This window comes from Octopus bimaculoides, chromosome 15 (assembly GCF_046866305.1).
Source record: "Octopus bimaculoides isolate indiv1 chromosome 15, ASM4686630v1, whole genome shotgun sequence".
NCBI lineage: Eukaryota > Metazoa > Mollusca > Cephalopoda > Octopoda > Octopodidae > Octopus > Octopus bimaculoides.
In genome coordinates this window covers 10,088,489-10,113,551 of record NC_142942.1, presented here as the reverse complement: position 1 = coordinate 10,113,551, position 25,063 = coordinate 10,088,489, and the positions used below count along the sequence as shown (strand labels likewise).

At 36.9% G+C, this 25,063-nt stretch overlaps 1 protein-coding gene across 1 annotated transcript in view; it reads left to right on the top strand.

The window, feature by feature from the left end:
- LOC106876861 (RUN domain-containing protein 1) overlaps positions 1-24,448 on the top strand; it is an 81,575-nt gene extending 57,127 nt beyond the window's left edge. Inside the window, exons 5-17 of the mRNA XM_052973187.2 lie at positions 1,411-1,518; positions 3,795-3,904; positions 5,073-5,115; positions 5,922-6,012; positions 8,786-8,847; positions 9,382-9,462; positions 11,991-12,130; positions 13,675-13,783; positions 15,754-15,849; positions 17,418-17,528; positions 19,313-19,503; positions 20,031-20,125; positions 23,568-24,448. Of these exons, the coding sequence (XP_052829147.1) occupies positions 1,411-1,518; positions 3,795-3,904; positions 5,073-5,115; positions 5,922-6,012; positions 8,786-8,847; positions 9,382-9,462; positions 11,991-12,130; positions 13,675-13,783; positions 15,754-15,849; positions 17,418-17,528; positions 19,313-19,503; positions 20,031-20,125; positions 23,568-23,674 (1,344 nt within the window). The 3' untranslated portion in view covers positions 23,675-24,448. The remainder of the gene's footprint in view (positions 1-1,410; positions 1,519-3,794; positions 3,905-5,072; positions 5,116-5,921; positions 6,013-8,785; positions 8,848-9,381; positions 9,463-11,990; positions 12,131-13,674; positions 13,784-15,753; positions 15,850-17,417; positions 17,529-19,312; positions 19,504-20,030; positions 20,126-23,567) is intronic.
- Positions 24,449-25,063: the final 615 nt, after the last annotated feature.

Genomic DNA, 25,063 nt, shown 5'->3' with positions numbered 1-25,063 from the left:
AGGCCAACAGACAAATTTAGCTCTCAAATGACTATATATGAATACATTGTAGTGATTGTGACAAGATGTGAAACTGCCAAACTTTTGGCTGGTTTTTATGTCACCTATCCATTCAGTCATCCATCCAGATATATCAAAGAATAAGAATTTAGAAAGAACAAACTCCATGACATTTCTTCGTCTACTACCTAACACCACCTCTTGCATTACATACAAAATTCTTATTGTGCTATCTTAAAATAACAAAAAGACACATATTCTTAAGTATAAATTATTTCTGAATAACAGATGGAATAGCTATGACAAGAATATATTTGACTGATTTGGTGCTGATGCCACATAAAAGGAACCCAGTACACTATGTAAGATGGCTAGTGTTAGAAAGGGCATCCAGCCATAGAAACCATGCCAGAACAGACAGCGGAGTCTGGTGCTGTCTTCTGCCTAGCCAGCTCCTGTCAAACTGTCCAACCCATGCCAGCATGGAAAACGGACATCAAATGATGATGTATGTATGTGTGTTCAGGACTGACCTGGGCTTAAACAACTACTTTTTACATACACATAACACTGATTCACGCCATTCTAATCACTATCAGTTTTTAACAAAAACCCATTGTGATTGACCCCTGCCATTTATTTTTCACAATGTTGAGCCCATGTCTAATGGTATCACAAATTCTCTAAATTTTGTGGGTTGACCTGTATGTCTTCACAACAGTCAATTCCACTGCCCTCTCTCCTCATGCACACAACACTTTTCATACTCCACTCAACATATAATATTACATTAGATAGCTTAACAACCTTAGCTACACTGAGTGAAGCATGGACACCTGTCTATGCTTCAAATATACTTCCATCTTCAGGAGAATTACAGTTCCACTTGGCAGACACACCTCTCATTGCTCTTCTCGCAGAAACATTGTATCATAACATGCAAGATACTGAACAGTGCCTCCACAACACACAATTAAGCTGTGCTTCTACCCCACACGGTTGATATTCCTCAGTAGTACACTTTATAAAGTGCTTGGCATTAGGAAGGGCATCCAGCTGTAGAAACCATGCCAAAGCAGATAGCTGGAGCCTGGACAGCTCTCCAGCTGGCTAGCTCCTGTTCTGCCATCCAACCCATGCCAGCATAGAAAATAGACATTAAATGATGATAATGAATGCTTTATCACTCCACACAATACATAGTACTGATGCATTCTATCACAACCAATACATGACAACAAACACTATGAATCTAACATACTCACTACATCTCTCTACATGAAAAGATTGGACCTGGAACTAATGGAGAGAAATTTCCTGGTCACAGGTGTATATTTTATTCTTTCACTTGTTATGGAATATTGCCCTTTTTTTTCTCTCTTACCTTTTTCTTTTTCTTGTACATTTTAGAATGACAATGAGCGGGGAATTAAAATAAATGAACAGCGGGAAAAACAGAAAGAATTAATCAATCAACTGAAAATGCAGCTGGAAGACTTGGAATTATATGCATATAAAGTAAGTTGTAAACACCAACAAAGAATGCAGTTAGGGCTTATATTTTCCTTGTGTGTGTGAGTGCATGCGTGTGTGCTTGCGTGCATGCAGTTTAGCAGTGGTGATCATTGTATGGCTAACACTCTTTTTGGCAATAAGAGAGCTGGCATTGATTGAATGTTGTGGTAGATATGAGATCAATGTCAACAGACAGATGAAAAGCACTGCAATATTCTGAAATTTTTTTATTGTTTCTCTATAAAAAAAAATTCTTTCATTTTGTGTTCTTTATGCCAATTTAACTCTTTAACATATGCATTATCCAAATCCAGTAACTTAACTGTTTGAGACAATCAATATCTTGCATGTTTACTGTTTATGTCAGACAGAGAAGACCTGTAACCCTTTAGCATTTAAACCGACCATATCTGGCCCAAATATTCTAATTATTTTATACTTTAACTGGCCAGATCCAGTCTCTAGCGTGTAGCCTACAATGTCTGGATCTTGTTCAAAACGGGGGCACCAGTTTTCATTAATGTTTTATGTAGTGTTTTTGGTACCGAAAGACTTTCAAACTTCGTATACTTATCTATTTTGTGTTATAGAACAGAAAATAAATTTTGTATTCGGATTTATTTCATGTAAAAAATTGTCTTATTTCAATAATTTCAACCAATCACTGACAAGTATTCAGCTTTTTACAGTTACTCCTAAGCGGTGTAAAGCGTATTTAATCTCCATTACTTCTGACATTTTGCAGAGGCAACACACATGTGTCCGTTTTACCTAACCGACTTGCTCCTTCCCTCAAAAACCATGCCTTGTGCCTATAATAGAAAGGTTTATTAGCTACTGCCAATATGCTTCAGCCATCTTTTGACAAGGAAATAATAATTTTATCACCGCCAAAATCGTTTGACAATCGTTTGTTTACGTAGTCAGCACTTACTGTATTCGGCTGAATGGACGTCAGTCATTGGTTGAAATTACAGAAATACGACAACTTTAACATGGAATAACTTGCGATGTACGTTTTTTTGTTAAGAAGACTAAGAGAAAAAGATGTTTTATATGACACATTCTACCAGTATCCCAAGTTTCAAAGTGTTTCGTTAAGAAAATACTGGTGCCCCCGTTTTGAACAAGATCCCGATGTCTTTCTAAAAATAAACAATCACGTCATTGAAATCTTGAAGCTATGAAATAATACATTATTAATTTAAAACAGTGTGAATAAATATTACACTTGACAAAGAGGGCACAAGACCTAGTGGTTTGGGTGTTGCACTCATGATCACAAGATCATAGGTTCAATTCCTAGACTGAGTGGTGTCTTGTGTTCTTGAACAAAACACTTTATTGCACATTGCTCTGTGATGGCTTTAACTTCTGATATGAGGCACACCTCACTCAAAAGTAATTTACAGGCACTCAAACACCTCTAAGTTTTTGACTGCCTGTAAGAGGGTGAGGATTCTTTTCTCCTATCAGACTTTTTCATAGTCTCCCCAAAAATAAAGGGTCATGAACAAAGCCTTTCCCTCCCTGACTAAGCAATTAAAAAAACATATCTCCAAGATTGCTGGAGGAAAAAGGAAAGAAGACAATGGTTTATAGGCTATCATCAGGATGGTCTAAGGTACTTTTAGCATAATGGACCGCACTAAAGGTAAACAAAGCACCAAGTGATGATATTAAATTAGATTAAATCTACCACCTAAATGGGCTTCTACACAGTTTCCATCTACATCTACCCGGTTTTATTCACTGAGGTTAAGATGACCGAAGGCTATGTTTGGAGACACTTGTCTAAGATATCTTGGAGTGGAATCAAACTTGTAACCCCTTTATTGCAAAGTAAATTTCTTGGGATAAGACCTGCAATAATGTTTCATATTTTGACATAAAATATAAACCCTGTCTTTTTTTTATATACTCCCTGAGTCCTAAGGAAGCTTTTGGTAGGAACTTATAGTTTATTGGTTGCTTAGTAGTTCATGCTGCCTGGGGTAGCTCATGAGTTTATCTCCCCCAAGCCTGGACACACTTATACAGCAAACCCCAAAATGCTGCTCCACTAAAATGTTGTTCAGGGTGGGTTGACCCCTTGCCCCCTCATCTGTGCTACTATGTCTGCCAGTTGTGTGGCACAAAAGAAACAAAACCCCAATCTGCAGTGATACAACAGTACTGATATTATTAATAAAGATAGTTGTAGAGCTGGACTAATTGATATCCATTGTCACATTTTCTATTATTATTATTGCTAACTCTTAACCATTTTCTTCCCAAAGAATGGTGAAGCTGGACTCCCAACTAATCAGATGATGGAGAAGCAACGAATACTTATTGACCAACTCAAGAACAAACTGGACTTAAAACTAGAGAATTTTGACCACTTAAGGTAAGGAAAAAATTTCTTTGTTCTCAACTTTACAATAATTTTCATTATACTGAAATGGTTGTTTAACCCTAAGTAGGCCTTGATTGAGCAGACTTATGATCAAAAACATTTTTGTCATGACCATCCCGTCATTTTTTGCCAGGTATAGTGTATCGCTATCGACATAATCCAGAATGCTCTTCCATTTTTTAACACTGTACAGTGTGATTTGAGGGGTATTTTTCTGTTATTTCTAGAAGGTCTGTTGACCATATAAAAAGCCCTGTAAGAGCCAGTGTCAACTTAAGAATACCTCTCTGTTTTCATGACTTGTGACTTTCCAAACTTGAAACCAGTGTAGTTGCCAATTTTCCTATTAAATTGATTGAAGCAAACAATGTTGTTTGCAATGATAGTATTTAATTGAAAAGTTTGAATCTAAGAAGTTCTAAATTTAATGCCAGTCACTTTACAGAGTGTACTAAGAGCTTTTTACATAGAGAATACTGATATTTCTTTTTAGAACATGAACTAGTATCTATCTATGTATGTATGTATGCAATAAATCTTTCAGTTCCCTGAACCTGTCAATAAGTCATCCTAGCAGTTTACAATAGATTTAATAAATGAGAACTAAGATGACACTTTCATTTCACAGTGTCTCCACTTGGTTGTTTCTCTAACAGGGCAACAACTTGCTGTTTAATTAGTTACACTGATCTCCAAACCCGTTCACTTTCTCCCTATATTCATTCAACCAAATTCAACTAGATATATGCCAGCGTTACCTTTATAGCAAGATTTAAAAAAAGACTTTCACTTTGAACAATTTACAAAGGTGTGTGCAAATATTTTTAACGGCAGCATAGCAACAGGTAACAACCCTGTTATCCTTATTTTCAAACACTCCTTAATCCTTTGAACTTTCAAGTATGCTTTAGTAGGCCTGGTTTCATTTGACTATAAACCCTAGAAGACCCATGACTGAGTAACCACTTAGATTTGTGTTTACAGCCCACTGACTGGTGGAGGAAACATTATTTTCTGCTGTAAACATAAAAACCATGTAGCAGCCCAATTTTGCATCTTCCAAGGCTACAGTTCAGCAAAATCATGTCCACTATAGTCTACTCTTGGTTTCAAAGTGCTAAAGACAATGTTTTATTAATCTTTGTGTTTCTTCTTTCAGTACTGATCAACTGAAAGAAATTGTAGACAATGCCATTGGGCAGGTAAGTTAATTGAAACCTTTTGGTTAACTATATTTCTAATACATTATGTATTCCTATTAGTTATTTTTAAAAAATAATAAATGCTTTGGAGGGATTTAGTAAAAATAACTAACTTGATTATTATCAAGCTCATATTTGGAATATAATTGAATAAAAAAAAATTCTCCTATATAATGTTATAGCAAACAGTCTCTCTTCAAGGAAATTTTATGTAAACCTCCACATAAATTGTAAACTGTCCTTGTAATGCCCTCATCTGATGTCCCTGTAGCAAGTAAAAGAAATTATTATTATTATTATTATTATTATTATTATTATTATTATTATTAAGGTGGTGATCTGGCAGAATCATTAGCATGCTGGGCGCAATGTTTAGTGGTATTTTATCTGCCACTACATTTCTGAGCTCAGATTCTGCTGAGGTCAACTTTGCCTTTCATCCTTTCAGGGTCAATGAAATAAGTACCAGTTGCACACTGGTGTTGATGTAATCAACTTGCCCCCTCCACCAAATTGCAGGCCTTGTGCCTATAGTAGAAAGGATTGTTATTATTATTAGACAGTGAGCTAGCAGAATAGTTTGAACACCGGACAAAACGTTTAGTGGCATTTTGTCTGTCTTTACGATCTGAATTCAAATTCCATCAAGATCAGTTTTGGGGTCAACAAAATAAGTACCACTTGAGCACTGGGGTTGATGTACTCAACTATACCCTCCTCCCACAAAATTTCAGGTCTTATGCTTATAGCAGAAATGATTATTATTGTTGTTGTTATGTAAAACTGTTTGTATCTTGTTTCTTTAGATTGTTAATCCTGCTAAAGTGAAAGGAAAACTTGTTGACCAGCTCAAAACACAAATTACAGATTTAGAAAGATTTATTCAGTTTTTGCAAGGTAAGTTAGCAATTCTTTTTTTTTTTGTTTTTTCTTCCTTTTTTTTATTTTCTCTTTTATAAAAATAAACCTGACAGTTACAATTCTCAAATGCATATAAAATGCATGAAATAGACACTGCATTTCAAATTGTGCTTGGGTGTGTCTATATTTAGCATGTATGTATATGAACGTCTGTGTGTCTCTGGTACATATAGATTTCCTTTATCCGTCATTTTGTCACTTGAACGAACACACACGAATGAGAAACCCAGAGAATAAGAGTAAATAATTAGCTTTAAACATGTGTCTGTGGGTGTGTATCTGTGAGTGTGTGTGTGAAAGAGAGAGTGAGGGAGAAGGGGAGATCTTGTGAGATTTTGAGAAATTTTTACAAAATAATAACCGAAGGAATTTCTTTACAAACCAAATTACCCAATTAATCAAAAGCATTTTGTCTTAATTTGAGACTTTCTTGGAGCTGAATTTTCTACAGGGAGCATGCCCTTGCTTGCCCCCAACCTCAGTTTCTAGATATGAGTGGTCCTGAGACCAAGACCTCTACCATGATTTTTAAGAAATGTCGTGGAAAACTAGCTCAAGAAGGCAGGGACACTATTCCCTGAAACCCCTTTCGGAGGCCCACTTCCCAAAGGAGTGCAAAAGTGAGGTAGACTGACGATAAGGTGGACGGGACAGGTGGAGGAGGTGGACGGAACAGGTGGAGGACGTGGACGGGACAGGTGGAGGAGGAGATTGGGAGGGTTGGTCAGAAAAAGGAGAATGCCCAAAACCAGGCAAGATGGTGTGAGGGCAGTTGCTATGGCATTGAGGTAGATCCAGCCAACCTCCGTTAACTGGGACAAACCAGAATTTAAAACACTGGATGATGATGATTCTGTCTTAATTTGAAGCAGTATGTCTTGGAATATGTTATCTTATGTGTCCATTTTATATATATATATATATATATATATATATGTCGGGTAGGGTATGATTTGAAGAAGATTTGAGTTCTGTCACTAGCAAGCTGAGCAACCACTGCAGAAGCGTCCTTGTCTAGTTGAAGAAGGTAGTAATAAATCACTTCAGATCCTTCCTAGAACTTTGTGTAAGAATGTGTATGTACACAGACACACACATGCACACACACTCCCAGACGCATGTGTGAATAAGAAATTTATTTTGCAGCCACGTAGTTTTGGATCTAACCCTTTAGCATTCAAGCCACCCATATCCAGCCAAAATATTCTACTTATTTTAAATTCAAACTGGCCAGATCCAGCCTCTCACACCTATCCAACAATGTCATTCTCAAAATAAACAATTACATCATTTGAAAACTCAAGGCTGTGAGATAATGCATAATTAATTCAAAGCAATGTGAATAGGCAAGTATTACATTTGACAGAGTAATCTGAATGCTAAAGGGTTATTCCACAGTATGGCACTTGGGTAGACATCTGCTCTAACCTTGTTCCAATCAAAACCTAGTAAATGGATTTAATTAGCTGAAATAGAAGCCCAAGACAGCCAAAATCACATGATCTTGTAGTTCCAGCAACATTAACAGATGATTATCTCCTGCTAGTGATATAAACACAAGTGCTTATATGCACCACAAGTTCACATGAGATGTTCTCTCATGGCAAATAACACAGTATTTTGTGTTCTAACTCAACATTCACTTTTAAGTGGAGATAGATATTACCTTTTGGTATTAATGCTGCTTTTGATCCTATTAGTTATATTTTGATAAGCCCACTGGCTACTTGCAACACCAATACCAGATTAGACACTGGGATTCTATATACATATATATGTATATCATCATCATCATCATCATCGTTTAACATCCGCTTTCCATGCTATCATGGGTTGGACGATTTGACTGAGGACTGGCAAGCCAGAAGGCTGCACCAGGCTCCAATCTGATCTGGCAGAGTTTCTACAGCTGGATGCCCTTCCTAACGCCAACCACTCAGAGTGTGTAGTGGGTGCTTTTACGTGCCACCTGCACAAGGGACAGTCACACGGTACTGGGAACGGCCACGCTCAAAAAGGTGTTTTTTACGTGCCACCTGTACGGGAGCCAGTCCAGCAGCACTGGCAACGACCTCGCTTGAATGATTTTATATATATATATATATATATATATATATATTGCTGACAGAGAAATTGCCATATCTAGCTGCAGACATCTGCCATTGACAAAGCCAACCAAGGCCAAAATCACATGAGGTGGCAATAATGGATGATTATCTCCCACTAGCGATATAAACATGAGTTTATGCACCACAAGTTCACATGAAAGGTTTTATCCTCATCACCACTTGATATCCACTTTCCATGCTGCAATGGCTTCGGCAGTTTGACTGGAACTCGTAAGCCAGAGAGTTGCACCAGGTTCCAGTCTGATTTGGCATTGTTTCTACAGCTGGATGCCCTTCCTAATGCCAGCCACTCCATGAGTGTAATGATGCTTTTCACACACCACCGGCAGGGTTGCAGTTTACATGACACTGGAAATGGCCACAACTACACTTTCACAGATAAAAAATATATGTATATATAACCTGTAGGATTCAGCCTCTCACACCTACACTACAATGTTATTCTGAAAATAAATTATCAAATCATTAAAATTTCTAAGCTACAAGGTGATGCTTGATTAATTTAAAATAACGTCAATATATAAACATTACATATGATATAGTCTGAAAGCTAAAGAGTTAAATGTAACCTTATATAATAGATTGTTTTTTTTCTTTTTATTTTCCCTTCCTTTCTGTAGGGGAAGCTACAAGTCCAGGTCCTCTAGGAAAGGAACGGTGTACATGTTCTGTACATGGAAAGGTAAACATTCTCTCTTTTTGCCTATAGTCTTCTCCCTACCTTTTATTTTCCTTTACTCTTCATCCTATCCCTCCTCACTGTTCTATCAGTCTGTGAAGTAAAGATTTTTCTTTTTAACATTTCAGTGCTGTTTCTCTTAATATTAGTTATTAACATTATAAATTTTTACCATTTAAAATAAATGAGAAAAAATGTTCAATTATAATTAAAACCACCACCGTTTGTTATTTCACATCTACCAACAATGAAATTAATTAAAAAACTCTTTTATAACTGAAACAAGCTGACACACTTTTCCTTTCAATATTAATTAAAATATATTTCTTTCTTTCTCTCCTTATAGTTAAAAAAGCACTCATAATTCACAGTTTGCATGTTACCCCACTACACTTTGTTTCCAAGATTGAAAATAAAAACTTTGACACCAGCTTCTTAAAACAGTTCTGAGATATTTTTTAAAATTACAGACTTAAAATTGTCAAAACTTAAATAAATATGACTAATGTTTTGAATGTAAATCTAATCTCTTTGCAGACATTTTCTTCTGTTGATATGAAAGATTCTGCTCAAAGTTCAAACCACAAGCGGGGATTGTCTGATAACGCTAGTTCAGAAGTAAGTTGCTTTCCATTAAAAAATCATTTCACTGTTATGTTTGTGTGCATACACACACACACACACACATATGCATAAATATATGTAGGCACAAGCACCAACCAGATAGTTTTGGGATTAGTTCCACTGCATAGTGCCTTCAGCAAGTGTCTCTTACTATAGCCCTAGGCCAACCAAAACCTTGAGTGGATTTTGTAGATGGAAACTGAGAAAAGCCTGTTATATGTGTGTGTGTGTGTGTGTGTGTTACTGTTTCCTTGGCATGACATCATGTGATGGTTGTAAACAAGTGTCACAGGTTTCCTTCCTTTCCAGTTTTCTGTGGAAACATATATATCTGGCAATGAGGATGTATTGCCTGTCATGGTTGGATCAGTTCTTATTCAGAGATAATGCACTCCTAGATTGGTCAGAGAACCATGTTTCACCCATATGTTTCATTTTGAGCTTGGTTTCTGTGGTCGAATGCCCTTCAAATCACCATCTACTTTACAGAGTGTACTAGATGTATTTTATCATGGTAACAACACAAAAGAGCCTGTCATGTTTTCAACAAGACTATAATGTCCTCTTGACTCTGCTACAAAGTGTACAGGATGTGTTTTAGTCATGGCACCAGCACTAGTGAGCTTACCTTTTACCTTGTAATATTAAGGAGTCATTACAACTTTATTGTATTTGTTCACTCAGATGTAAAATGGCCAAGGGAGTGAACTGCAGAGAGTAATGACAGCACAGATTAAGATATGTGAATGAAAGCAACAGTGTGCGTGTATGTGCGCGGGTGATTTGGAACCAGCTTAGCTAAGTGGGTGGTTAAGAAGTTTGTATGAAATACCAAGTTACCATTCATGGTATCTTGGGCAAGTGTTGTTTACCATAGTCTTGAGTCCATCCAAGCCTCAAAACACTTTTACACAGTTTCCACCAGAACCAGTAGGCCTGGTTCTGACTTAAACAAACTAACAACCCTTTGGTTGTCAAGCCTACATTATTTTCTCTTCATGGATTATAATTGCCAAAACTACATGAGAGCAAGGCTTAATTGATATTCTCAAGTGCACACAACTTTGCCATTCACACAATGTCAGATTTAGAGACAAGCTTTACAAGCTACCATTTAGGCCCTCACAATCCTCAGAGAACTCAGAATAATTACCATATGCATTTACAATTTTTTTGAAACCATCTGGTATAATGTTTTAACAAGGAGCTGCCAAGTTTTATATATAGCTTAGGGTCTCACCAAGTCTAAATACAGTACTACTTTAATCCTTCCCTCGGAGGAGGTTAATGGAAATAAGTACCTGATCTGTCCTAAAGTTAACTAATTACACCCAACACTCTCTTACAGATTTGTAACATTCAACTAATATGAGAAGTAATTATTATTGATATTAAAGAGCAGGTAGCTGACAAAATCATTAGCATGCTGGGCATGCTAATGACTGAATCATTAGCATGCTTAGTGACATTTCGCCTGTCTTTACATTCCGGGTTCAAATTATGCCAAGATCCACTTTACCATTCATCCTTTTGGGGTTGATAAACTAGTACTAGTTGAGTACTGGGGATTGATGTAATTGACTTATCCTCTCCCCCAAACTTACTGGCCTTGTGCTAAAATTTGAAACTGATATTAAAGAGCAAGCTGCTAAAATTGTTAGCACTTCAAAATTAATTGCTTAGTGGCATTTCTTCTGACATTAAATTTGAGTTCCAATTACTGCCTTTCATTCAAGTTTGGCTTTTATCCTTTCAGGGTTAATATAATAAGTACCAGTTAAGTATTGGAATCAATCTAATTGAATTTCTCCTCCCCTCAAAACTGCCAGCCTTGTGCCAAAATTAGAAAGGATATTAAAGGGCAATGGATTGGCTGTATTTTTTATGGCTCTTTGTGTCCAGATTTCAAATCTAGCCAAGATTAGCTTTCTGCTTCATTCCTCAAGGGTTGATAAAGTCCCAGTCAAATACTGGTGTTGAATTAATTGATCAACACTCCCCTTCTTTTCAAAAAAAGAAATTATTGCCTCATGCCTATGTTGAAAACAAGTTGACAGAATCAGTAGAGCTTCACACTTAATGCCTTGTGGTATTTCTTACAGCTCTTTACTTTCTGAATCCAAATCCCACTGATGTCAACTTTGCCTTTCATCATTTTAGAGGACAAGGGTGAGTGGATGATAAAATACTCAACTGTTGTAATGGGGCCAATGGTATTGACTTAATCCTCACCTCCACTCAAAATTGCTGGCCTTGTACCTGAACCAAAACCTTTTATTATTATTAAAAGACAGTGTCCTGGCAGAACCATTAGTATGCCAGACAAAATGGTAAACAGCATTTCATCTGTCTTAATGTTCTGAGCTCAAATTCCACCAAAGGTCTACTTTGCCTTTCATCATTTCAGGGTCACTAAAATAAGTAATCGACTTCTCCCTCCCCTCGAAAACTGCTGATCCTGAGCCAAAATTTGAAACCACTATTATTGAAATTATTGTTGTTTATTTATTCTTATTTGACAGAATCTACGCCAGACGACATTAACTTTAATGAAGAAAGCATTAGCTTTACTACAAGTCTTTGCTATCACTCAGTTAGGCTGTGGCACCCAGGAATTTCAGAAGAATCTATTGAAACGGACAACTAAAGGAAACCATTGGGGGTAAGTAAGGTTCAACAGATTGCACAGGTTTAGCCTTATTTGGGGCATAAAAATAATCATTAATAATTATGATGTTGGTTGTCTCCCTCTTCAACAATGTAACAGCTTAATTAAAACAACTCTTGTAGTTCCTCTTAAACCAGTCTAACTATTATGAAGAAACCTTGAACTGTATTTTCACAATAGTTAGAAGTTTCGTTAAGACGGACATTTTCTTTATCATTTTGTTTTATTTTTTTCGGCAAACTAATGAAGTCACTGAAAATGTTAGTAGTCATTTATTTTATCTAACCAAACATCTGTTCAAACACTGATACATTTTCTTTTTTTCTTGCCTTTAACCCTCCAATGCGGAGTATAGGCCACTTATAATTGAATTCCATGTCGCATAATTTTTCGCTTCTGTACTTATACTCTGCTATGAATGTCCCCCTTTCTCTAGTTCCTTTTGTGTTGATCTACACCACGAGTTCTTAGGCCTACCCCTCTTTCTATATCCATCCAGATTCCACCATAAAGCACTTTTCACTACATTTGGTGTGTCTTTTTTAATTGTGCTACCAATCCACTTCCACTTTTTCTTAAATATTTGCTCCCTAATCGAAACTTGATACATAGATTGTTAAAATCTCTTATTAATACTTTTATGATTGATTAATTTGATCCATAAAGGTCAAAAGCACTGTCCCTTCTCCTCCTCTTCAATCTAACTTGTAAAAACATATTCAATGTTTGAAGTTCTGTTCAAAGTTCTGGGTATGTAGTTGGTCACATACCTGTTTCTTTTCTAAATCACCTCCATTAATTATCAAATTAATATTAGCATCATCATCATACCCAAAACTAGCAGTTATATCCATTGGTTCCTCTTCAGGCCTTCCTTTAACTATTAAACCCTTGTACTGCTTTCTCTATGTAAATCTCCCTGTCCTGTTAAAAACTAGAGATTTTTTATGAAAAATGCTGTTATTCTAGTATAAAATTCATAGAAAAATGTTTCGTAAATTTGGATGGAATTTAGTGATAGTTTGTAATGGTTGTTGGAAATGATAATGTTTATGTACTTGTACATATATCAATGACAGGTTTCTAGGTAGTTTCTCTCTACCAATTCCATTCACAAGGCATTGGTCTGCTTAAGGCTATAATAGAAGGCACTTGTCCAAGATGCTCTGCTGTGAGAATGAACCAGAGACCATGTGGTTACAAAGCAAACTTCTTAACAACTGCACAATAAACTGAATTAATTGACCATCACCTTTTCTACAAAAGCTTTGAAAGATAAGATTAACAGATATTTTGCCCAGATATGTAGCACCAGCATATCCAAAGACCAAGTTTTCAGCAGAATTACTTCACTGACCAACAACACTTCTGTTTTACTAAAATTAAATTAGTTGTTCAATAATTCCTTACCATTTTGGAACAATTCCTTTTCTTCTATCTTTATTGTTGTTATTTTAACGACCATAATTACAACCCCCAGCAACTTGATGACAGCATGTAATTAAATGTAAGAGGGGTTTCTCTTTGGTTTGTTTCAGAGATCTTCGTGCTCAGTTAGAAATCAGCATTAACAAAGTGTTGAAAGTTGCAGCTGAGGAGGAAATCCTGATCCCTAACAGCAGTGATTTTGACAGTGAAAGTGATGAGGTAAGGACTTACATAGACCAGCACCACTACCACCACCATCACTTCTACCACTACCATCACCCTACCACCACCTCACATTCTTCTTTATTTAGGGTCACTGCTACTACTACTACTACTACTACATATGAGCTCTGCATATGTAGTAGTAGCCTTTAGCACAGTGGTACTCAATCAAGAGTCCACAGTAGCACAGTAGTAGCCTTTAGCACAGTGGTACTCAATCAAGAGTCCACAGTAGCACAGTAGTAACCCTTTAGCACAGTGGCATTCAATCAAGAGTCCACATAACCCTTGAGGGGCCATATATGATTTTGTTGTTAAAATTTATGTGCAATAGATCAGTTTTACTTCTGTAATACACAAAATATTTTAGCAATTTTTTTTTTTTCAATTCCTAATAATATTTAATTATAAAAATACATGTAATGGGATTTTATAAAACTTCAAATGGCTATGGGGGGGGGGGGGGTCCGCTGAAGTAAAATAAGAACCAATAGGTCTACAGGCAAGAAAAATTGGCTGAGAACTATTGCTTTAGCACTTAAACTGACCATATCCAGCTATTCTACCTGTTTTATGTTCAAACCAGCTAGATCTGGCCTCTCACACCTACCCTACGATATCATTTTGAAAATCCTGCCAAAGTCAGCTTTGCTATTTATCCTTTAGGATAGGGCAAGGAATTGACAAAATAAAATACAAATCTAGAGCAGCAAACTGACAGAATGCCTTGTAGTATTTTCTTTTCAGTTCTTTGTACACTGAGTTCAAATGCTGCCGAGGCCTACTTGGGTGGTAGATTTACAATATTATCTGGTTTAAAACCATTGCCTTACCTTTGGGCACATTTAATGGAGGAATCCATTTTATTGCAATGATATGGATTAGGTCTCCTATTGAGAATATACAGAGGTGATGCTGCTAACATACAGAGGTGACACTTGGTTGTCAAAGCAAACAACTGTAAAAATCAAGATCATATAATTGGTGTAGGGTACTGTGTTCCCAGCTGTCTCTTATAAAATGAAGTATTTGTGAAAATCTGATTTGTTATTTGCAATCATTTATAGACTTTAAGTATGCATTACATGCTTAACATCAGTGGTTCTCAACCAGGGTCTGTATGACCCTTAGGGATCTGTATAAGATTTACTTTTGTTAAAATTTATGAGGCATAAATTGCTTATATTTCTACAATACAATAAATATTTTAACAATATTTTTTTTAATACAATTCCTAATAGTATTTAATTATAAAAATATGATATGATTTTTCAAACATCGAATGACTGTGAGGGTTCATCTGAGTAAAACAGGAATCAAGGGGTCCATAGATAAAAAAAAAATGGTTGAGAACCCCTGATCTACATTCATGCATTCATGAAATGCCAGTTATCAGGAATAGATACTATATCATCTAGATATGATATCAGAGAACAACACCTGTGTCATGTCCGAAGGAAGATTTATGTCTTCTCCACTTCACAAGCTAAATACTAGCCCTTTAAGAAAACAAAGCCACCCTCATATCAATGAGTGCTACTTGAAATACATCCTAACCATAAAACCTACTTTCTCCAAAAATATATGTAAATTGCCGGCCTATCTAACCCACTGGAAAAATAGATATAAGGTAAGGAAAGTGGAGTTACTCTTCTTGTTTTGCCCAGGTCAGTCTTCACTGAGCAAGCTTATAATCAAAAGGCATTCCAGTGATGACTACCACATTTTTGAGGCATATTTTTTTTTTAAGATAGTAGGGTATTATTTGAGGGAGATATGACTACTATGTCTAGCAAATTCAATGACCATGTCGAGGTTCACTCAATGGTGACCCAAGGGAAAAAGAATACTTATGTGTATGGATTTTACATTCCTTTGCTAAACATGCAATAAAGAAATTGATCTTTTTTTTTTTTTCATCTTGATTTTGAAATGTCAACCGGTTGCTGTTGTTCTTTATATTACAGGATCCATTACCCCAAAGTAGTCCAGCTGTGACTCAAGCAGTTCGTAGGGAGCTAGCAATGTCTATTCGTGATTTAATGCAGCATGGGTTAGTTGAGGTAAGCGACCACTGTTATCAGATCAAATCATTGACATTATGTTTTCACATAGATAAAGAAGCAGAAGTCAAGGCAACTAGATTTGATCTGAATCAGCAATATTCATTCAATAAAGTCTGCAAGTTTAAATGATCTTGTATAATATGGAAAGACAAGTGTACTGATGTGCTAAGCTTTTATCATGCTAGAGTTTCTTAGTGTCTGTCTCTTTAAGCTTTGAGTTCAAATCCTGTCAAGACCAACTTAGCCGTTCATCCTTCTGGGGTTGATAAAATATGGTACCAGTCAAGACCCTGGGCTAATATAATCGACTGCTGATGTGTATGAACATGCAATTATTATCATCATCATTTAGTTCCATTTTCCATGCTGGCATGGGTTGGATGGTTTGACCAGAGCTGGCAAGCCACAGAGCTGCACCAAGTTCCAGTCAGATTTGGCTTGGTCTCTGCAGCTGGATGCCCTTCCTAATGCCAACCACTTTATAGCGTGTACTGGGTGCTTTTAATGTGCCACCGGCACAAGTTAGCATAATCATTTTACTTATGATGATTTTTGCTCAGGGGCATCATCAGCACAAGTACTTCTTACATGGCACCAGCATCCATGAGCCCGCAAGATCAGGCGTGCTCTGTTGGAGAGGGATGAGTGAGGGGTGGTGTGCCTGTATGCAAGGACAACCATGATTTTTCAAGCTAAGTAACATTATGGTGTGTCCCTCGCATTCCTTCTCTAGCTGAGCATTCCTAATCTTGCTTGAATGGATCACAGAACTTTTTTTAGGTAAATTTTCTACAATTGGATGCCCTTCCTGTCACCAAGCCTCACTTGCTTCTAAAATTATTACTAATATTATTTCCCCATGGCCAGACATGTTTTTCATGGAAGGTTGGAAACAAACAACACCACTTGTACAACAGTGACTATCATTTTTACAACCATTGTGCAATGTCAAGAAAGAAGACATAAATACACATAGACACACATATATGATGGACTTCTTTCAGTTTTTGTGTCTACCAAATTCACTTACAAGGCTTTGATTAGCCCAGATCTATAGTAAAAGACACTTGCCCAAGATGCCACACAGTTGCATTGAACCCAAAACCATGTGGTTAAGAAGTGAACTTCTCAACCACATATGAACCTGTCCCTATCTTGTCCATGTCTTTATTTAATATTTATCCAGCAATTATTGGTAAGGGTTGATTTTTTTTCCTCCCTATTTCCACATAATAATCCTTTTTACTATAGGCACACGACATGGAATTTTGTGGGATGGGGACTAATTGATTACAGTAACCCCAGTACACAACTGATTGTTATTTTATCAACCCCAATAAGATAAATGACAATGTCAACCTCAGCAGGATTTGAACTCAAATAAGTAAGTTCTTGAGAGTGTGGAAGAAGAATTGCTAATGAATAAAGATGGGAACAGAGGCTATTTCAGTGAGTGGTGGCTAATACGAGTGGAGGTGGGCTATGTTAAAAATAATCATCATTTTTATCTCATTTTGTTTGGTAAAATATTAATGGTTGTTTCACTTTCCATTTTTCTTATACAGCTTGGTCAAAGCAACAGTCTTGTGACATGGGGCTGTTTTCCAAACAGGTCATCTGGCACCACCAAATTGATGCATGCATGGGATCTCCTCCTAAAGTTCTATGAAATGAAGGTTTGTACTGAACAACATATATTTTGTTTTGAAGAACCTTTTGATTCTGCATTTATTCAGAGCAGCTTTTTTTTTTTTTCTTTTACAATGATATAAGGGGGCATTACATTGAAATAAGGACATTTACCCAAATGTAAAGAACCTATGTAATAATGTAAGGAGCATTTATACTGACCACTGATGCAGGTGGCACGTACAATACACCATTCTGAGCATGGGCATTGCCAGTACTGCCTGACTGGCCTTCGTGCCGGTGGCACGTAAAAACACCCACTACACTCTCGGAGTGGTTGGCGTTAGGAAGGGCATCCAGCTGTAGAAACTCTGCCAAATCAGATTGGAGCCTGGTGTAGCCATCTGGTTCAGCAGTCAAATCATCCAACCCATGCTAGCATGGAAAGCAGACGTTAAACGATGATGATGATGGAGTAAGTCGATTACATTGCCTGCAGCAATCAACTGGTACTTATTTTATCAAACCTGTAAGGATAAAAGGCAAAGTGGACTGCAGGAGAATTTGAACTCAGAACATAAAGACAGACAAAGTGCTGCTAAGCATTTTGCCAGCTCACCACTTGTGTCTTATTTGTTTCAGTCATTAGACTGTGGCCATGCTGGGGCACCAGCTGGAAAAATTTTTTAGTTGAATGAATCAAACCCAGTGTTTTTTTTGTTTTTTTTTAAGTCTGGTACTTATTCTATCAGTCTTTTACCAAACAGCTAAGTTACAGGGTCATAAGTCAACGCTGGTTGTCAAGCAGTGGTGGGGGACAAACACAGACACAAAGACACACATATATGAATATATATATGACAGGCTTCTTTCAGTTCCATCTACCAAATCCACTCACAAGGCTTTGGTCAAACTGAGACTATAGTAAAAGACACCATGTGATTGGGAAGCAAACTTCTTACCACACAGCCACACATGTGTATTAAAAAACTATTTTAACATAAGTGATCTGAAAAACTATTTTCAGATGACTTGTGTAATAAGATTATTCTTCTGTAAAAAGTTAAGCCAATTATATTTATAAAAATATAAACACACGTTTGGCGTTAGGAAGGGCATCCAGCTGTAGAAACTCTGCCAAATCAGACTGGAGCCTGGTGTTGCCATCCGGTTTCACCAGTCCTCAGTCAAATCGTCCAACCCATGCTAGCATGGAAAGCGGACGTTAAACGATGATGATGATGATGATAAAATAGTACAAGTCAAATGCTGTGGTGTATGTGTGTTACAGGAGGAACGATCTAATTGGCTACACAGCTTTGCCTAAAATGTGTAGCCTTGGGCTCGTAATAGAATTTTGTATTTCAAGTAACTGTTATTACTGACTCTCTTTTAATATGTTCATTATTATTTCTTTTATTCTTGTTATTAAGGCAGCACACCAACCCAAATGCCTTACATTCTGAGTCCAAATGCTGCTGCAGTCAACTTTGCCTTTCATCCTTTCAGGTTCATTAAAATAAGTACCAGTTAAACACTGGGTTGATCTAATCGATTTTACCCTTTCCCTAAAACTGTTGGCCTTGTGCCACCAGCTGGCATGGCATTTCCACACCAGACAAAATGGCATTTTTCCTGGCTTTTAATGTTCTGAGCTCAAATTCCACTCGGGTCAACTTTGCCTTTTATCCTTTCAAGGTTGATAAAATATGTACCAGTCAAATACTGGTATTGATGTAATAGACTATCCCCATCCTGCCAAAATTTCAGGCCTTATGCTTATAACAGAAAAGCTTGTTATGTTTTTGTTTTTTTTCCCTCTATTCACCAGCATGGGAAAGAATATAATGAATCTCCGGCACGAAAGCTGTCACAGTCCTTCCATTTAGACATTGTGGGCGGCAAACCCATCACAGCCAAACAAACGCTTCTTGGAGCCATTGATACCATTATTCAGTTACACACACCTTTGAAACGATCAGAGGATTCACATTTCAAAGCATTCATCTGTTTGGCATTAAAGTACGTAAAGTTACTACTTTTCTTTTTATTTTTTCATTTGTTTTTTTTTTAATTTTCCTGTTTATTATTTTCTACTAATTGTCCTTTCTATTCTTTCACATCTAAGGGCCCAGAGCCTAAAATATTGACATATTAACCCTTTACTATATTCCTGTTAAACTACACTGTTTTTGTTTCAGTAAATGTTGAAAATAACAAAGAATTCAGTAAAACAACTTTGTTATTATTAATCTGGTGTTTGGGGCATAAATCCTCCTGTTACTTCTCCCATTTCTTCTCCTTTTTATGAACAGTTTTAAATCCCTTTAAAACATGAAGTGTGCATCATGGGGCCAGGGGCAGCCTCAGGCAGGTTGGTATCAAAAGGGTTTAAAAGAATGTCACCTATTTCAAAAAACAAGCAAAATATTTTGCTCATATTTTTCAGTCAAATCGTCCAACCCATGCTAGCATGGAAAGCGGACGTTAAACGACGATGATGATATATGTATTTATATTTCTTTTCTTTTTCCTAATTTATTGAACAGTGAGAAGAAGTTAGTTACTTGGCTGAAGCTTTTATTCCGAACTCAATTCTTAGTTGATTATTATTACCAAGACTGGAGTTATGTAGCCAGAACTGGTAAGTTGGTTGCAAAGTTTTCCATCCTTAATAAATTTCTATAATGAGTTGCTAATAAGATTTATTGCTTTTCAGGCATCTTTAGATATGTGCTGCTGCTGTTGCCACCATTACCATTTCATCTTCCATTTCTTCTCCCATTTCTCCTATTTCATCTCCCACCTTCATTGGACATGGAACTTGGCTTACGAAGACCTGTTGGGGCAAGCGATAGCGAAATCGTGATGGCACCTGTGTCCAACATCGCCTTCCTGGCACGTGTAAAGACATTGAAGCAAGATCGTTGCCAGTGCCGCTGGACTGGCTCCTGTGCAGGTGGCACGTAATATACACCATTGTGAGTGTGGCCGTTGCCAGTGCTGCCCGACTGGCTTTCGTGCCGGTGGCACGTAAAAGCACCCACAACACTCTCAGAGTGGTTGGCGTTAGGAAGGGCATCCAGCTGGAGAAACTCTTGCCAAATCAGATTGGAGCCAGGTGTAACCATCCGGTTCACCAGTCCTCAGTCAAATCGTCCAACCCATGCTAGCATGGAAAGAGGACATTAAACGATGATACTGATGATGATTTCTTCTCTTTCATCTCTCATTTCTTCTCTTTCATCTCCCATTTCTCCTATTTCTGCTCCCATTTCTCTTCCTATTCACTATATTTTGATTGGTTTGATCTCTGGATGAGACTGTAGAGCTGGATTGGATTTTAAGCTGGGCATCTTTATTTCTAAACTAAAAGCAATCATGTTCTTAACTGCTAAACACTTGACACATCCACACATAAGATGCTTGATGATGATGATTAAAGATCAAATCTATCAAGGTATAACTAACAGACAACACTCTGTCGGTTATGACAACAAAGGTTCAATTTGATCCAATCAATGTAACAGCCTGCTCATGAAGTTAGCATGCAAGTGGCTGAGCACTCCACAGACATGTGTACCCTTAACGTAGTTCTCAAGGAGATTCAGTGTCCCACAGGATGTGTCAAGGCTGGCCCTTCAAAATACAAGTACAACTTGTTTTTACTAGCTGAGTGGACTGGAGCAACATGAAACAGAGTGTTTTGCTCAAGGGCACAACACACTGCTAGGAATCAAATTGACAACCTAACCAATAAGCCATGCACCTTCACCTAATCAGCATGGATGGTTCAACAGTAACCAACAAGCCAGAGGACGATGCTTTCACATGGTTTCTACAACTGGATGCATTTCCTAGCATTGACCATTTTACAGACAGTACTAGGTGCTTTCTTCATAACACCTTCACTGGTGAGATTGCCAAGTAGATATTTTAAAATCTTTAATTCCTAAATTAATCTTAATAATCCTTTCTACAAGGCCTGAAATTTGAGGGGAGGCAACTAGTCAGTTATATAAACCCCAGTGTTCAACTGGTACTTATTTTATTGACCCCAGAAGGATGAAAGGCAAAGTCAACCTCAGCAGCATTTGAACTCTGAGCATAAAGATGGACAAAACTCCACTAAGCATTTTGTGCAGTGTACTCTAACAATTCTGCCAGCTTACTGCCTTATTAGTCTTAATAATAAAACTGTGTTCCTCACATCAATGTTTTTGAGGCAGATATCTTTATTGGAACATAAATTATCTTTGCTGACGGGTACTATCAGAAACAATAGTTGCTTAATCATCATTTAATAGCACAACAATATAAAACTCTTGAAATTTTATTTTGCATTTAATTCTTGCTAACACAGAACCATTACAAAACAATCATTTTCTGGTGATCATCCTTTATTATCTAACTGAATAACCAACCCATTGTTGCCGTTCATTAAAGGTCAGCAGATATAGTATGATGGCTTCATCTTGATACACAGACAGACACATGTGTAAATGCACAAACTCACACACATCATCATCATCGTCGTCTTAGTGTCCACTTTTCTATGCGTGCATGTGTTGGACAGGGCTAGTTGAGGCAGACCTTCTTTAGCTGTACGCCCACTTCCTGCTGCCAATTCTCACTCGTTTCCAGGAAAGGTAATACTTTCCCTGGCCAGACACGTTCCCCACAGAAGACTGGAAATGAACAACAACACTTATATGATGGTGATGCTTGTTTACAGCCATCACATGATGCCAGGACAAGTTTCATACAAACACACACACACACAAACATATACATTTATACATATATAGATGTATGTGTGTGTGTGTGTGTGTGTGTATATATATCTTTCAATTATTATAGTCATTAGACTGCGGCCATGGTAGGGCACAGCCTTTAAAAATTTTGGTCAAATGAATCGACCCCATCACTTATATATATATATATATATTTTTTGAAGTCTGGTACTTATTCTATTGGTCTCTTTTGCCTAGTTACAAAGATATTAATACACTAACACTAGTTGTCAACTGATGGTGGAGGATAAAAGCAGACACACACATGCATACATATGACAGGATTCTTTCAGTTTCTGTCCACAAGGCTATCTCACTTTGACAGATATATTTACCAAAATTACATAAAAATATTCTGAAATACTAAAGAGTAAATGTATTCAATAAAATCGTCATTGGCTTCAACCATAGCCACCAGATGACTTCAAGAATCTCCTGCATCTCTTCTCGATGGTCTCCTTGTTTAAGTTGGTGAATGCTGCCATAATCCTTGCTTTCAGTTCATCTTTGGTGTTACAAGGGGTTTTGTTGGTCTCTCACTGAACTGTACCCCACATACAATAATCATAGTGGTTGCAGTCTGGGGAGTTAGGTGGCCAGATGTTAGGGGTGATGTGGTCACAGAAATTGTCTGACAGCCATGACAGTGTTCTCCTGCTTGTGTGGCATGGTGCAGAGTCCTGTAGTCAGACATAGGGTCTTCCAGCAGCCACCCTCTTGAGCCAGAACAGCACTACCTATCCTAGGCACTTGATGTAGGCCTCCGTGTTGAGTCTGAGGCCCTGTGGGAAGATGAATGGAGGTATAACGTCGCCATCACTAGTGATCACTCCAAACACCATGTTGTTGACTGGATGTTTCACTTTTATCACTCTCGGTACATGTTTTGGGGACACAGCAAACTAATGATCATTCTATGTGTTCACCATCTGATCCTGGCAGAAGTTTTTCTCATCTGAGAAAAACCAAAAGCATGTTCGGTTGGAGGGGATGCTTGAATTTGTTCAAAAGCTTCATCTTTCCTCTTGTCCTTGATGGCTTGAGATAAAAATTGGCCCTTCCTCATCTGGTATGAGGAATACCAAATGTCTTCATGCACTCCCTGCCTGATAAGAAACTCAGACACTCCCATGTCTCTGGCAATGGACCTAATTGACTTGGAGGGATCGTTATCAGCCTCGCACAGCAATTGTCTGCACCTGATATTTATTATAATTAATATTTATTTGTTATTCATTGATATTTATCATAGTCAATTTTTAATTATTTCATTTTTGTTTCATTTAATTTCAGGTTTTGATGATACCCTTAAATCCTTGGAACCGCTCAATTCTATCAACTTCAAACTCCCTGTTGACATTGCTGTTCGTCCTTTCAGTAAAATTAAGGATGCTTTTTAAAAGAACTTTTAGTGAATAAAAAAAAAAGACCAAAAAAAAAAAACGGAAAAAATGCCCCTGTTGGCATAGTAACATCATGTGACTAAAGACATAAAAAAAAATGCATCAAAGAACCTGTACTATGAAATCCATTTGACTTCCTCTATTTTTTTCTCTCCTTTCTCCTACTTTCCTATTATAAAATATACTTTCTGAAACTCATGTAGCATGCCAGGATGATTGTAGAGATACATTGATAAGAAGAATAAGAAAAAGAACAAGAAGCAAGATAATTGTTTACCAACCAAACTATTTAAAAGATGGTCACTCTAACAGTTTATCATTCTGTGTGTGTGTGTGTATGTATATATATATATATATATATATATATATATATATATATATATACACCCACACATAGATGCACACATTGCAGACAAAATGACAATCACACAAAGATTGTTAAAGAACTTAACATTTACATTTGAAATATATATATATTAATATATGTATGTATACAATATATGTGTGTGTGCTTATATATATATATATATACACACATGTAGATGCACATACATGTATACATACACGATATATGTATAGGTATAAATGTGTGTATGTATATGTGAGTGTGTGTTTATGCATATGTGTATATATAGAGATGTAAAAATACTGTAACATCACCATAGTTGACTGCACATATACATGTGTCTGTCTGTAATAATATGTGATATTTGGGTGGCTATACAATATGTTCATATTCATACTTACCAAAAGAAAGAAAGACAAAAAAAATTGTTATTCTATACCATTCTATGAAACAACAGAGAAAGAAAAAAGAAAAATATAATTTGGTTGGGATTTTTTTTTCCAACAAATGTATAATTCCCTACAATTTTTGAAACATCTCCTAGTTGTTACAGTTAATGTTATTTCTTCAAAGTAATTTTAAATTTTTATCCTGCCTTATGTTGTTGTTGTTGCTCTTGCTTCTCATTCCCTGCCGCTGCCACCACCACCACCGCCGCTGCCATCTCTTTCTCCCATCATCCCCAAACTCATTCATTCATAACTCATGGAAAAGATCTAAACCTCATAAGCCTTGACTGAAACCCTTCTTCCTCCACTAATGAGAGACTGGTCATTGTAAAGAGACTGAACGACTAGGGCCTGTTGCTCCTTTAAAAATTGTATTTCAAAAGCCCAGTTACATTGTGGAAGAACCATTTAAAAATACACAGAAATTGTTTAACTCTTTAGCATTCAGGTTGCTCTGTCAAATGTAATGCTTATTTATTCACATTGTTTTTAATTAATCACGCATTACCTTGAGGCTTTCTGATTACTTATTTTTAGGAAGAAATTGTAGAGTAAGGTGATGGTGTGTGGCTTAGTCATAATGTCATGTGT